The sequence below is a fragment of the Talpa occidentalis genome, unplaced genomic scaffold, assembly GCF_014898055.3.
Source record: "Talpa occidentalis isolate TD23 unplaced genomic scaffold, MPIMG_talOcc4v2.1 talOcc4.12, whole genome shotgun sequence".
In the NCBI taxonomy this organism is placed as follows: domain Eukaryota; kingdom Metazoa; phylum Chordata; class Mammalia; order Eulipotyphla; family Talpidae; genus Talpa; species Talpa occidentalis.
Genome location: NW_023601212.1, coordinates 86,105,132 through 86,120,035, shown reverse-complemented (window position 1 = coordinate 86,120,035; position 14,904 = coordinate 86,105,132). Strand labels below are relative to the sequence as shown.

The 14,904-nt window shown below is 50.2% G+C and overlaps 2 protein-coding genes across 3 annotated transcripts; both read left to right on the top strand.

Moving 5' to 3' along the window:
* The first annotated feature begins 5,333 nt into the window (after positions 1-5,333).
* On the top strand, positions 5,334-7,546 carry CUNH16orf54 (chromosome unknown C16orf54 homolog). 2 transcript variants are annotated; one of them, XM_037504546.1, is made up of 2 exons: positions 5,334-5,406; positions 5,842-7,546. In XM_037504546.1, exon 2 carries the CDS (start codon positions 5,842-5,844, stop codon positions 6,535-6,537), a length of 696 nt encoding a protein of 231 aa, XP_037360443.1. In that variant the 5' UTR covers positions 5,334-5,406; the 3' UTR covers positions 6,538-7,546. The 2 variants fall into 2 exon arrangements, with proteins under 2 accessions (XP_037360443.1, XP_037360442.1); XM_037504545.1 differs by having other exon boundaries at positions 5,334-5,411.
* Positions 7,547-13,615: 6,069 nt separating this feature from the next.
* Positions 13,616-14,155, top strand: LOC119240177 (60S ribosomal protein L21-like). The gene has a single exon (XM_037504544.2). The coding sequence runs from the start codon at positions 13,636-13,638 to the stop codon at positions 14,116-14,118; it is 483 nt and encodes a 160-aa protein (XP_037360441.1). The 5' UTR covers positions 13,616-13,635; the 3' UTR covers positions 14,119-14,155.
* The last annotated feature ends 749 nt before the right edge of the window (positions 14,156-14,904 follow it).

The window sequence follows — 14,904 nt, the reverse complement described above, 5'->3', positions numbered from 1 at the left end:
CTCTGCTGGGAAACCCAACTCCCCCTCCCTGTTGTCTGCTCACTCCCAGATCAATCAGACAGTGTTGTCTGGGAAGCTTCCTAAGTCTTTCACTCACAAGGAAGGGACACATGATTCACCTATACTAAGACCAACAGGAGTTTGAGCCGCGTTGGCTGCCAGGGCACACGACTCGGGCCGTGCTTGCTTGCTTGGTCTGTCTACCCCAAGTAAGCCCCATGAGTGCAGGGGCCACATCTGATTGTTCGCTGTCAAATCCTAGTGCCTGGCACTCAGGAAATGTTGCCTGGCTTGGTGGTGTCACCAGTAACCAAAATGCCCCCAATATAGTGTCAGGTGGACAGGTGGTATATTTCCCTGGCAAGTGAGTCCTTGGTGAGGAAGTAGCTGGGCTCCCCAGAGCGTCCTTGTAGCTGCCCCCCAACTGCAACTCCGTACAGTTCATCCTCAGGGAGCCTGACGCACCCTCATCCACAAGCCCAAGCGCATGCTCCATGCACACTCCCCACCCACAACGGCTACTTTCCCTGGAAACTAGGTGGTCAGCCAAACTTTCAGCATCGTGTCGCTGCTAGTGAACGTGACTTGATGCCTTATTTGGAAATCTAGGTCAATCCATCTTGGATGGTTTCTGATCATTTTTTCTTGGAGTTGAGCCCAGAGATGGAGTCAAAGATCCTGGGTGAATAGACAAGCATCATTACTCTTGGAGTCCTCCTGTGCACACCCTTTCCACTCGCCACAGAAGGAACTCCAGCTCCTAGTCTTTGGATAAGCCACGGCTTCCCAAAGGTATTATGTTTTTAACCGAGTCTCGATAGACTAGTAAAAATGAGCAGGATAGAGGGTTGTTCCAGTCTCAAGGGGAAAGAAACTCTGTCCCTGGTACCCAAAAATAGCACATTACTGGACCTTTGTCATTGGGTGGATGGATGGACAGATGGACAAATAAGTTCCTATATGAGGAAGGTGCACAGCCGGCCCAGGGAGCCACGCATATGAGTGTGAGGCGGTGGCACAAATGGTAAAGTCTGGAGAGTGAGAAGGCCCTTGTGTGCTAAGCCAAGGAATTTCAGCTTGACCTTGTTGGTGGTAGTGGGGCCCTCTGTGGAAGGCGACGGCACAGAGCTGCCTTCTGCCTGTCCAATCGCCTGGACTGTGCGCCTCCGACCGAGCACATCAGAATCTCCTAGGTTTCCCTGGTGATTCAAGATCCACTGCTCTAGTCTTCAGCCCCTGAGGGGTCCCCCGGCTCCTGGCCCAGAGGGGGTCACACTTGGGATTATTTGACCAGCACCACTTTTTTTTTTTTTAAATAATAAATTTTATTTTTATATTCCCCCATACAATTGCAAACGCCCCATTCTGACCCCAATCCTTCCCCTCCCGCCCCCACCCCCCAAAAAGTGTCTCTGGTTCATAGTTTTTTGTTGATTTTGATTTTCACTTTCTTATATTCATTTTCCTGGTCCCTTATTTAAGTTTTCTAGATTCCTGCTATGAGTGAGACCATCCGGTATTTTTCTTTTTCTTTTTGGCTTATTTCGCTGAGCATGATCCCTTCCAGCGCCATCCATGTTGCTGCAAATTGCATATGTTTGTCTTTTTTTGAATGCTGAGTAATATTCCATGGTATATATGTACCACATCTTCTTGATCCAGTCATCTATTTTTGGGCATTTGGGTTGTTTCCAAAGCTTAGCTATTGTAAACAGTGCTGCTATAAACATAGGGGTGCAGGTGTTCTTTGGAATTGATGTTTCTGTGTCCTTTGGGTAAATACCTAGGAGTGGAATTGCTGGATCATATGGAAGCTCTATGTTTAGTAGGTCCAGAAATCTCCACACAGCTCTCCATAGTGGTTGGACCAGTTTGCACTCCCACCAGCAGTGCAGGAGAGTTCCTTTTTCTCCACACCCTCGCCAACATTTGTTGTTGCTAGTTTTTTTAATATGTGCCATTCTCACTGGTGTAAGATGGTATCTCATGGTAGTTTTGATTTGCATTTCCCTGATTACAAGTGATGTTGAACATTTTTTCATATGTCTGTTGGCCATTTGCATTTCCTCTTCAGAGAAGTTTCTTTTTAGCTCTTCTGCCCATTTTTTGACTGGATTATTTTCTTTGTTGTTGCTGAGTCTCATCAGCTCTTTGCAGATTTTTGTGATCAGTCCTTTATCATTAGTGTTGGGTGCAAAAATGTTCTCCCAGTTGGTGGGGTTTCTCTTTGTTTTTGTTATTGTCTCTTTTGCTGCGGCACCACTTTTTGAGGAATTGTCCTTTCGATGGCTCGCTGGACTGTGGGGTCTGGCAGTGTCAGCCCTCCCCCAGCTGCAGGTTGAACACCTCACCAGTCCTGGACCAAGCAGGTCTCTCTTGGAATTTTGGAACGGAGCCCAAATGACTCTGGGAGGCCGGCTCTGCCGGAAGTAAACCTTGGGAATGCCTGTGGGCCAGCTCTCATCTTGTGGGGAAGCAGAGAAATCAGCCAAGAGAGGAGCATGGGGGGAGGGAGGAGGGAGGTGGAGGAGGAGGGAGGAGGAGGGAGAGCTGGGGAAGGAGAGGGAGAAAGGGAGAGAAGGGAAAGGAGACGTGAGCGGGAGGAAGAAGAAAGAGAAGAAGAAGGAGGAGGCAGGGGGGAGAAGCGCAGCGAGCAGCCCTCCACCAAAGCAAGCGGCTGGCTCCACGCCTTTCTCCTCTGCCCGGAAGCCGTGCCACCCACAGCTCCGCACTTACGGGAGGAATGAAACTGCCTAAGGCAGGAGGGGTGTCAAGGAACTCGTGGACATGTTCTTTAAGACCAACACATAGGAGCCTCCCCTGGTGGTGGCGCAGCTGTTGAGCGCTGGGTTGCGAAGCTGCCCGCAGCCTCTGCAGCGCAGGTTCGATCCCCAGCTGCTGGGCGAGGGTCCCACATGGCGCGCAGACCTCTCCTGCCGCCCGCTGCTCCCCTCAGCAGTGTACTTCATCACTCTGCCTGCTCTGCTCTCCCCTCTGGCTCTGGTGAATTCTCTCACCCTCCCACACTTCTGACTGTACCCAGTGCTTATATAAATAAATAAATAAATAAATAAATCTTAAAAAAAAAAAAAAAAAAAAACCTTTCTAAAAAAAAAAAAAAAGACCAACACATAGACTTGAGGCAAAAAGCCACCAAGGACAGAACTTTGCACACAGCAGCCCACCTGCCAGTCTGCGAGAAACACGGTCAGGCCGAACCTGAACACCCCAACCCAGTGAAGACACCCCCACAAAGGCCTGTTTCCTAGACTTCTGACCCAGAATCTTCTCTTTGCACAAACTCCTGGAGTAACTTCCCAATTCCTTTTATCAGAAATTCCTGAGTGGGGCCTCCCTGGTGGCACAAGGGGTTAAGTCTCAGCACTATGAGGCTATTGGCAGCCACTGAAGCACAAGTTCCATCCCTGGCCAGGGAGCTGATCCACATGGCGCAGCAGACCTCTCCTGGCTCTCCCACTGCTCCCCTCAGCAGTGTATTTCGGTGGGTCTGCCTGTTCTGTTCCCCACTGTCTCTGGTGAATCCTCTCAAGCCCTGCACCTCTGGCCTGCACCCCAGCTCTCGTATGCATAAATAAATACATCTTTAATAAAAAAATAAAGATAAATAAATAAATAAATACATCTTTAAAAAATAAAGATGTATTTATTTAGCTCCCTGGCCAGCCAGGGATCGAGCTCATGCTGCAGAGGCTGCATGCTTCATAGTGGGGTGCTTAACCCCTTGTGCCACCAGGGAGGCCCCCCTTAGGGTGTTTTGTAAGTGATGAAAGTTAAGAATCAAAACAACCAGTCTGATATCTTAGAAACAGGAACATCATACATGACCGATCTTTCTGGCTTTTAATAATGTTTATTCCTTAAGTGTTTTATTTTTTCTAAATAAAGATGAATTAGCAAAGCACATACATAACAACTAAATAAATAACAAATGTTTATTTATTTGGATTTTTTAATATAAAACTTTTTCTATTGGTGTAAATACATGTCATGTAAATTTTCTATCTTAGCCATTCTTTTTTTTTTTTTTAAGATGCTCTAGTAAGGCATTTTATTTATTTATTTATTTATTTGTTTGTTTGTTTTTGTTTATACATGCACTGGGTACAGTCAGAAGCGCGGGAGGGTGAGAGAATTCACCAGAGCCAGAGCGGGGAGCAGAGCAGGCAGAAGGACCGAAGTACACTGCTGAGGGGAGCAGCGGGCGGCAGGAGAGGTCTGTGTGCCATGTGGGACCCTCCTCTGGTGGCCGGGGAGCAGCCAAGGATTGAACTGGCGCCGCAGAGGCCGCGGGCAGCTTCGCAACCCAGCGCTCAACCGCTGCACCACAGGGGAGGCCCTTATCTTAGCCATTCTTAAGTGTCCAGTTCAGTGGTATTGAGTGCAGGTTGATAGTCTTCTGATTTCATCAAATTCTAATCTCATCAAGTTTCTGCATATGTCATAAAGCCCAGAGCCATGGAACTCTCCATTTCCCCCTCCTTCCTCTCTGTACCCCGCTTTGTGCTCCGCTGGCCCTTTCCTCAAGATCACCAGGACAGAAGCACCTGAGTCAGGCTGCCCTTGTGACTATTTTGACATTTTTTTTTTTTGCCTTTCACATGAAGTGGCTGTTACCTTGCAAAACAAAATATTCATACCTAGTAAGAGTTGTGTTGTGTTCAGGGAGCTTGCCAGACCAGGTATTTTTATCTACGCCTCTGCCCTCCCTCCCACACACATGTGTGACTGTGGGCGCGACACTTCCCTTCCTAGGGCTTGTTTTCTGTCAGGGAGTGAGTCGAGCTAGACAGTCTCTGAAAAAGACTCCAGCCCAGGAGCTAAGGACGCTCTATCCACCCTGCTCAGCATCTCTGCTCCCAGCACAGGAGAAAGGAGCTGGCTTGGCAAGTGTTCCGGCTCTTGGAGACAGGCCTCTGCCTATTTGGCCCTGGACTCTTCCTAGAGGCCTGACATTGTCAAGCAAGCCTCACCTTGAAGATACCCACTGGGCAGAGTAGGGACAGGTGCTGCCTGTTGGCAGGCAGAGCCAGATGCCTCGGTGTTCTAAGAACGAGGGGCCAGAGTCCCTGTCTCCTCTTTCACGGTCTCTGGGAGAATGTTCTGGGGCTTGGGGCCTGGTTCTAAGATGAGACTAAGTTCAACAGAGCCACTGCCCTACCACTCCCCAGGAAATGCCTCTTCACCACAGTGACCACATCCCCCCAGGTTGCCTTGGAAACACTCCACGGAGGCAGGGGTAGTTGTGGCGCAGTTGCCCAGCAACAGGATGTACCCTCCCTTCCGCCCTCCTCTGAGGTAACTGGCCTGACCCCTTGGGCATGTTTGAGGAAGAGCTGGGAAGAGCGCTGGAGGGAGAGGAGCTCTGACTGACTGCCCTGAGGAGAGGTGAGGTGAGGAGAGCAGGAGGCCTCTGCAGGTGGGAGGACCCGGGGGACAGAAAGAGGCAAGAGGAGACAAACAAGGGAGACAGGCCAGAAAGGCAGGGCAGGTGCAGGGCGGTCCGGATGCGGCACAACGGCAAACTTAGTGGAGCCTGCAGGGAGCAAAACCAAGTCCAAGGACAGCTGAGGGACCAAAGGGCATCTAAGGTGCCAGCCAAGGGTCCAGGAGGTTCTCACTCTCACCCACCTCTTCCTCTCTAGGCCTGGCAAGACTTGAGGGGGTGCTTAGAGTTTTGTCTGAGGCACTCTGGGGTCTGGAAGGGAAATGGGTGTCCCGGAAGGGGCTGGGATTTCTGAGCAGATCTTGTTTGAGGCCTCTTTCGTTTTCTAGAGCTACCCCTGTCTCACTTGCTTCTTCTCCTGACTCCTGTCTCCCCAGATGCCTTCGATTCCAGAGCAGCCCTTTGGGCACATGGTGGCGTCCTCTGCCCCAGAGCCAGCCTCATTGCCCCCGCTGCCCTGTGGGCCCTGCATCCCCATCATGCTGGCCCTGGCCTCTGTGGCTGCCTTCTTCCTCATAGCTACTGCTGTGCTAGCTGAAAGCCTGTTCCGCCGATCTCTTCGTCCAGACCCTGCCAACCGCGCCCCCACCCTGGTCTGGCGCCCTGGAGGAGAGCTGTGGATCGAACCCATAGGCACCCCAAGAGAACGCTCTGAGGACTGGTATGGCTCTGTGATGCCCCTGCTGACTGACAGGGCTCCAGACCCTCCCACCCCTGGGGGCACCTTGGAGGCCCGAGCAACAGCCCCACCAGCCCCCTTAGCCCCACCAGCCCCCTCAGCCCCACAGTCCCCTCCCAGTTCCTTGGCCCCCCAGATCCCACCCAAAACCCCATCCCGAAGTAGTACCTTCAGGGGGACCCAGGCCTGGGAAGGGAGGCCCTACCTCCCGGGCCTGGTGAGCTGGACTGAAGCAGAGCAGAGGCCAGAGGCCAGTGTGTACTGGGGGAGCCCCCAGACCCGGAGGCTGCGACCCGGAAGTCCTGATCTTGAGTGGGGCCTCCAGCCTCGGGTCACCCAGGAGCAGATCTCAGCTTTCTGGAGGCGTGAAGGCCGGACCAGCATTGGATTCTGAATCCCCAGGGCCACGGGGTCCGGCCTCCCAGAGACCCCTGAGGAAGGCCTAACCTCAGAAGGCTCCAGTCTAGGAACCCGAGGGCTCCCCCAGAGAAGAACACCCAGCCTTTTACATCGGGATTCCAGTTTCCCTGGATCTGGTCTGGGCAGGCTGAGTGTGGACAGAGACATTGCGAGAGCCTGGTGGTGCCTCTGCTTAGCTGCCCAGGGCTGCGGGCAGAGAACTGGAGAACAGAAGCCACAAGGTTACGTTTGGAGTAAAGAATTCAAGGTACCGGACAGGCAGGATATAGCATCTACACGGCTTCTACCTTCCTTCAATGTGGGCCTGAGATGCCAATATTGGGGTGAGGGCTCCCCTGGACACTGAAGAACAGACCGGTGTGGTGATGACAGAGGTCAGTCGCACTAGCAGGAGAGGATGCAACCCGGCATCCCAGAGCCACAAATCCCTTTACGTTCAGGAAGAGATAAAGAGGTCAAGACCAGACAAAGGAACATGTTACTGCGTGCGGACTGTGGCCTTCACTCCCAGCTCGCAGCAGGGAATGTGGCGAGCTGAGCTGGGGAGCCCCTCTCCTGCCTGCAGCTGGGACCTAGAGCCCAAGGGGACCCATGGGCTCCTCCCACTGTCCTCTCCAGGCTGGCAGATCTCAGCCCTCCAGATCTTACCCCTCCTGGTGAGGGAGGCAGGGCCTAGGAGTTGGATCACTGTGCAAAGGAGCACTGTCCTGGGGGCACGGCCATCTTCCCTCCCAGCGAGGTCCGAGGTCCGGAAAGACTTGCCCCAAGACCGGCTTACTTATATTGTTCCACACCCTCCAAATAGAGCCTGGAACTGCCCTTGGCCCCATCTGCATCAGCTGACTCCCCTTGGGGAAAGGAGCCAGGGACAGAGGAGCCACCAGGAGTTTCCACTTCCCCAGGATTGTTTTCCCAAACTTCAGTCGTGCCTGTTAGGACCTTTGCCATATCGGTTTACCACCTGTACTGTGAGTTACTTTCTATTTTTTCTTTAAATTGGATTAATATTTTGCTTAATAAATTTATTTTTAAAGGAATCTTTTTTGGTATCGCTTCTGTAAATGGAAAAACCAGTATCACATGCCATACATAGAAGGTGAGAGGTGAAAATAAGTAGAATGTAAATAAAGATACTAAGCTCTCACTTGACATTGTTCCCTGCCAGAGGCATGAACCCAAAGACCTGCTCAAAGGCTAGGATGATAAGAAAACACGGTAAATAGACTCACTGTGGAGATCATCTCAGTGTACACAAATGGCCAGTCATTATGGTGTACACCTGCAATGGCAACAATGTTCTTTGTCAACTAGACTTTAAAAAAAAGGGAAGGGCTGGATAAGCACATGTCAGGGAAGTGTGGACGCCCTAGCGCTACACCCAGAACGCGCGAGCCTGTGCTGGAGCTGCCATCCCGTTGTTTGCTGAATGCCCCGGGACCTCCTGAGGTCACCCACACCCTGGAGCGCTGCCACGCAGAGGGCAGCACTAGGTTCTTCCAGCTCAGGAGGATCAGGGAGCCCTCCTGCCCCCCTCTAACCTGTCAGACATCGATATTGAAGGAGCAGCAGGGAATGAGTAGCCCCTGGATGTGGAATCAGACCTGGGCCCTGCCCTCAAGGAGCTCCCAGTATCTCTAGGGTCAGGGGTGGGAGGTGAGGGGGGCAAAGGGGGCCAAATAAGTCTGGGATGTGTACCTGACATGAGGGAGAGCCCCCCACCCCGGGTCATTCAGAAGCTGGGGGCTATGTCACTCCTCATTGTCACCATCAGCTGATAGGCCTGGGTTGTGGGGACTGTGCTCAGGGGGCATGACCAGACCAGGGCACCAGGAAACAGGTGAGGTGTTGAAAGTTTAGACAGAATGGTGTGGAAGGGGCCCCGGGGCGAGGCCATAGCTCTTGATCTGGCTCTGCTCCCCTTTCACCTGAAGAAGTGTGACTTTTAAATTTATTACTGGGCTTCATGTTCTTTCTGATACGAGAGAGTTAAAAAGTTGAATGAGGGGCCTCCCTGGTGGCACAGGGGTTAAACACCGCACTATGAAGCAATCTGCTGCCACTGCAGCACGAGTTCAATCCCTGGCCAGGGAGCTGACCCAGATGGCGCAGCAGACCTCTCCTGTCCCCTGCTGCTCCCCTCAGCAGTGTACTTCAGTCACTCTGCCTGTTCTGCTCCCCACTCTGTCTCTGGTGAATCCTCTCAACCACCACCTCTGGCCTGTACCCCAGCTCTTGTGCATAAATAAATGAATCTTAAAAAAAAAAAAAATAAGCAGTTGAATGGGCTGCTCTGCTGGGACATTCCCAGCGGTGACATTTGCGGATGCTGGGAAAGGACAGCTGGAAGGATGCAGGCATGGACGAATGTCACTTGGCTGCAGCCAAAGTCATCTTTCTATTCCCAGCCCCAGACCGTGGTCTAAAAGCAATAGGAGGGCCTCCCCGGTGGCACAGCGGTTGAGTGCTGGGTTACGAGGCTGCCTGCGGCCTCTGCGGCGCCGGTTCGATCCCCGGCTGCTCCCCGGCCACCTGAGGAGGGTCCCACATGGCGCGCAGACCTCTCCTGCCGCCCGCTGCTCCCCTCAGCAGTGTACTTCGGTCCTTCTGCCTGCTCTGCTCCCCGCTCTGGCTCTGGTGAATTCTCTCACCCTCCCGCGCTTCTGACTGCACCCAGTGCATGTGTAAACAGAACAAACAAACAAAACAAATAAATAAAGAAATAAACATGCCTCTATAAAAAAAAAAAAAAATTAAAAAAAAAAAAATAAAAGCAATAGGAGCCCAAGGAAATGGCACGTGGACAGATTCTTAGATCTGTTCGCTTTACCCTTTCTCCTTTCTATTTTAAACTCTCCCTCTCATCTACACTGTCTTATTACTTTCCCATGTCGAGTTATTTTTGATATTTAGAACATACTTTATGGTCCTTCATGTACTAAGCTTGTTGTCTGGTGTGCGAGGATGTGTCTGCTTTCCTCGTTCTCAGGCAGGCCTGAGAGCTCAGCTCCAGCAGCTCTGCCCCAGGGCATCCCTGTGACCAGCTCTGAGGATTTGTCCCATAGAGAAGGTCTGTGTCTGCTCCATGTCTGCTGCCATGTTAGTTGTTAAGCGGCACCCAAGACCACGCAGATTCAAGTGAGAGCCAGCCCTTGGTTATGAATTCTTTACCCCCAGATCTCAGGATGAGACAAACAAGTTACCTTTGTCCTCCCCAGGGTGATGGGAAAGTGGGTTTGTTTTTTTTTTTAAGATTTATTTATTTATTTATTTGTACAAGCACTGGGTACAGTCAGAAGCGCGGGAAAGTGAGAGAATTCACCAGAGGCAGAGCGGGGAGCAGAACAGGCAGACTGATGAAATACACTGCTGAGGGGAGCAGCGGGCGGGGCAGGAGAGGTCTGCGCGCCATGTGGGAACCTCCCCGGCGGCCAGGGATCAAACCTGCGCTGCAGAGGCTGCGGGCAGCTCTGCAGCCCAGCGCTCAACCACCGCACCACCAAGGGAGGCCCTTGTTTTGTTTTTTAAAGATTTATTTATGCATACAAGAACTGGAGTGTAGGACAGAGGTGCGGGTGCACGGGGCGGGGGGGTGGAGTGTGAGAGTATTAACCAGAGACAGAGTAGGGAGAAGAACAGGCAGATTGACCGAAATGCACTGCTGAGGGGAGCAGTGGACAAGACAGGAGAGGTCTGCCGTGCCATGTGGGTAGCTCCCTGGCTGGGGATTGAACTCATGCTGCAGTGGCTGCAGATAGCTTCATAGTGCTGATGCTTAACCCCTTGAGTCACCAGGGAGGCCCTGTTTGTGTGTTTGTTTGCTCTGCTCTGCTCTTCACTGAGGGGGGAGTCCTTTAAGAGTCTTAGCGTTTATATTAGGGTTTCAGTTTTCAACACTTGAGCTGAGGCCTCATCTTTAATCTGTAGGCGGCTGTAAAACCCTAGCCCTTTCATGGCCAATATCTATAACCTCCCAGCAGCTCACGGTTCTGGTTTTCCATTTCCTCTTCATGCATGGCTCCTGGGGATCCCCCTGACTTTCATGAACCTCAGCTGTGCATTTTAAAGTCTGTTTGCTTGATTTTGTGTCATGTGTCTAGATGCTTCTCAGTGGGGTGTGCTTGTCAGAGTCATACCATGCACAGTATTACCCAAGGCAGGCTCTTTGCTCTATAAATAAATTCTTCCACTCTCACCAGTGACCAACTAATTTTCCATTCCTCACCACATAACACAACCCCTCACCTCCTTCCCAGCCCACTTCTGAAAAGGGCTGTCTATGCTAGCAAACTACATTAGCTCATCTCCCATCACTCTGCAACCCGCTGTGGCCTTCTGGACTCTTCTACCCTGTTACAGGAGCTGCTTGCACCAAAAGCATGACCTGGATATTTTAATCAAAAGAAATTGTTTAGGGCCTCCCTGGTGGCGCAGCAGTTGAGCGCTGGGTTGTGAAGCTGCCCGCGGCCTCTGCGGCGCCGGTTCGATCCCTGGCTGCTCCCTGGCTGCTCCCCGGCTGCTCCCTGGCTGCTCCCCGGCTGCTCCCCGGCTACTCCCCGGCTGCTCCCCGGCCACTGGAGGAGGGTCCCACATGGCACGCAGACCTCTCCTGCCACCCGCTGCTCCCCTCAGCAGTGTACTTCGGTCCTTCCGCCTGCTCTGCTCTCCGCTCTGGCTCTGGTGAATTCTCTCACCCTCCCGCGCTTCTGACTGTACCCAGTGCGTGTATAAACAAACAAACAAACAAACAAATAAATAAATGAAAATACATGCCTCTAAAAAAAAAAAGAAATTGTTTAGCCTCCCCTGGGCAGATTAGACATTTTGCTTCCATTCTTGAGCCTTGCTCTCCCCCTTGCCTTCACACTCACCTGATTTCCTTTTTCTCTCTCTGGTCATCCCCTCTGATCCTTGCCGGCTGCCTCCCAAAGTGGTCCACCCTGGGCGGCCTTCACTCTCCCTCTGCTCTCTGCTCCTCCTGGGCAATCTCACTCATGCCCACAGCTTTAGTGGGTATCGCTGGTGCTGCTGATTCCCAAGACTCCCTCCCACAACTGTGGCAAATGCAGCCACATGTATTCTATGCATTGTCCCCTTATTCTGACGTAATGGCACCAGTGGGAGAGACCCCAAGATGATTAGCTAGAAGATCATCTCAGAACCACTGCACACTTAAGAGTCAGTATTTGTCCCCAGAATGAAATCAGTCCCCCCAAAATATGCAGGGGTCATGACTTCACAGGCATTAAAAGGCTAAGCAGGGGCCTCCCCGGTGGCGCAGCGGTTGAGCGCTGGGTTGCGAACCTGCCCGCGGCCTCTGCGGCGCCGGTTCGATCCCCGGCTGCTCCCCGGCCACCGGAGGAGGGTCCCGCATGGCGCGCAGACCTCTCCTGCCGCCCGCTGCTCCCCTCAGCAGTGTACTTCGGTCCTTCTGCCTGCTCTGCTCCCCGCTCTGGCTCTGGTGAATTCTCTCAGCGCTTCTGACTGTACCCAGTGCATGTATAAACAAAACAAACAAACAAACAGATAAATAAATAAACATGCCAAAAAAAAAAAAAAAAAAAAATTTTAAAAAAAAAAAAAAAAAAAAAAAAAGGCTAAGCAGGAGCACCATGGACCAGGGGACAGAGGGGCAAAGGGCCCCAATGCCCTTCTGCAGGGGACCCAGCCCCACCCGATGCCTCAGAGAACCATGTGCACTGCCTCCTGCTTTCAGTGGCACCAAAAAGGATGAAATGGCTAAAAACAAACAGCACTGAAGGAAGTAAATGAATAAGAAAATGTGCCCATGAAACAAGAAAGGACTTCCAGGAAGACACTGCAATTAGAAAAGAAGAAAATGTTCTGGAAGTTATGATTATGGTTGCCAATATTAAAATTTTAATCAAAGGAAAGGGTATTGGAGGAAACAGCTTTTAAACCTCTCTTAGGGTGTACAGCAAAATGACAAAGTAATGGAAAATATGAAAGACAGCTTGAAATGGAGGAGCAATTCATTCTACATTCATCTAACAGAAGTTCCAGAATGAGAGAACAGAGAAACGACAGGGAGGAAATAACCAAAGGTTCTATTTGATTGAAAAAATAAAAAAAAAAAAAACATTTTAAACAGTGAAAGGGGTCTGTGCAAGTGACTTTCACCTGGCTGCATGGAACCACTTGGGCAGCCTTAGAAACAGCCCCCCTGAGACTCCCCTTCTTACCAAGTTGGAGTAGCAGACACGGGGTTTACTCTCCTGCCCAAAAGAACCACAGCCACAACAAGAAGGCAGACAGGAAACATGAAACAATGGTTTCCGAAACACTGGGCATCAGGCAAAAAGACAGTAATGAAAGCAATGAAATCTTAGAAAAAGAAAAATGAGGTTTATCCCTTAGAGACCATCCAGCCTTTGGCTTTGAGAGCATTTCCCAGCTGTGGGGCAGGTGGCAGAAGTGCGGTGGGTCCCAGAGGGACTCCTGGGCTGAGGGAATGGAGCTGAGTCCAGGGAAGCCACAATGGCCAGAGCTTGGAGAGTAGAACACAGAGAAGAGAGACTTTCTCTCAGAGAGAACCCAAGATCTGCAGAGGGTCCCCCCCCGATCAACACATGTGTTAGCAAACTATCCAAGGCCAGGGCAAGAGCCACCTGAAAGGACCAGCAGGAGCCGTTCCCAGTGCTCACACAGGGTCACGCTAGAAACCTTCACAAGAAATTGGGCAGAGAACGAGGAAGGTCTGGCTTAGCAGCGGGGAATAATTAACTAGACTGAGCACAAGCTCTGGACTTGCCTAATAAAAGACACAGATTGCAAATATAGCTGGTGCTCACCAAGGTAAAATGCACGATATTGGGCAAGCAATCAAAGATTATCAGGCATGCAGAAACACAGGAAAACATCCGTGCAGAGGACATTCTTCAATTAATTAGAACCACCCCAGAACTGATGCAAATGTTAAAATGAGCAGAGCACTTCAGAACAATTATTATAACTGTGTTCCATGTTTACAAATTTCAAGAACAGCAAGGAGGTATTGAAAAAGATGTGAGTCAAGCTTTCAGCTGGAGCCGCCATTTTCCAGTAAGTCACCAAAATGACTAACACAAAGGGAAAGAGAAGAGGGACCCGCTATATGTTCTCTAGGCCTTTTAGAAAACATGGAGTTGTTCCTTTGGCCACATACATGCAAATCTATAAGAAAGGTGATATTGTTGACATCAAAGGGATGGGCACTGTTCAAAAAGGAATGCCCCACAAATGTCACCATGGCAAAACCGGAAAAGTCTATAATGTTACCCAGCATGCAGTTGGCATTGTTGTAAACAAGCAAGTAAAGGGCAAGATTCTTGCAAAGAGAATTAATGTTCGTATTGAGCACATTAAGCACTCTAAGAGCCGAGATAGCTTCCTGAAACGTGTGAAAGAAAATGATCAGAAGAAAAAGGAAGCCAAAGAGAAGGGTACTTGGGTTCAGCTGAAGCGCCAGCCTGCTCCACCTAGAGAAGCACACTTTGTGAGAACCAGTGGGAAGGAGCCTGAGCTGCTAGAACCTATTCCCTATGAATTCATGGCATGATAGGTGTGCAAAAAGAAATAAAAGAGCTCTGGACTATAAAAATGTTTCACCTAATTGAGTAGAAGTATGGTGTCCCCTCTCTAAAAAATATTTAAAGCAAACTTTTAACTATATTGTAATTCATTGGATGGTGTCTTTATTAAAATTTAGTGGGTTAAAAAAAAAAGAAAGAAAAAGAAAAAGATGTGAGTCAAACTCACAAACAAAAAAGCAAAGAGTTATAGTGAATAAGCAAACAAAAGAGGACAAATGAAAACCAAAAGTACGCAATTTCCAAAAGAGGGCAGAAAAAGAGAAAGGGGAAGACCTGGGATGAATAAAAAACAACAGCAAGATATCAAACCACGTTGATGATCATATTAAATGTAAATGGCCTAGAATAGAAAAAAATAAGGCAACTAGATTGGAAAGGAAGAAGTAAAGCTATTTTTGCATATGACATGATCTTGGATATAGAAAATCTTAAGAATCCACGGTAAGTGGACAGTGACTTTCATGGGTATGGGGGTTTCTTTGAGGTTTGATTAAAATGTTCTGAAATTACATAGTGGTGATGGTTCCCCACCTCTAGAACATATCCCAAAACTACTGAACTGAACACTTGAAAAGGTGTTTGAAAGAATTTAAATTTTCAAGTGTGTCAATTATATCTCAGCATTTTAAAGAATGCATCAAGAAGAAGGGGTTTGGGCCTCTCTGGTGGCACAGGTGGTTGAGCGCCGCACTACGAAGCTGTCCACAGCCTCTGCAGCGCAGGTTCGATTCCAGCCGGCCAGCGAGAAGCCC

Coding starts and splice junctions, on each gene's coding strand:
- LOC119240177 (XM_037504544.2), top strand. CDS start 13,636: ATGACTAACACAAAGGGAAAGAGAAGAGGGACCCGCTATATGTTCTCT.
- CUNH16orf54 (XM_037504546.1), top strand. CDS start 5,842: ATGCCTTCGATTCCAGAGCAGCCCTTTGGGCACATGGTGGCGTCCTCT.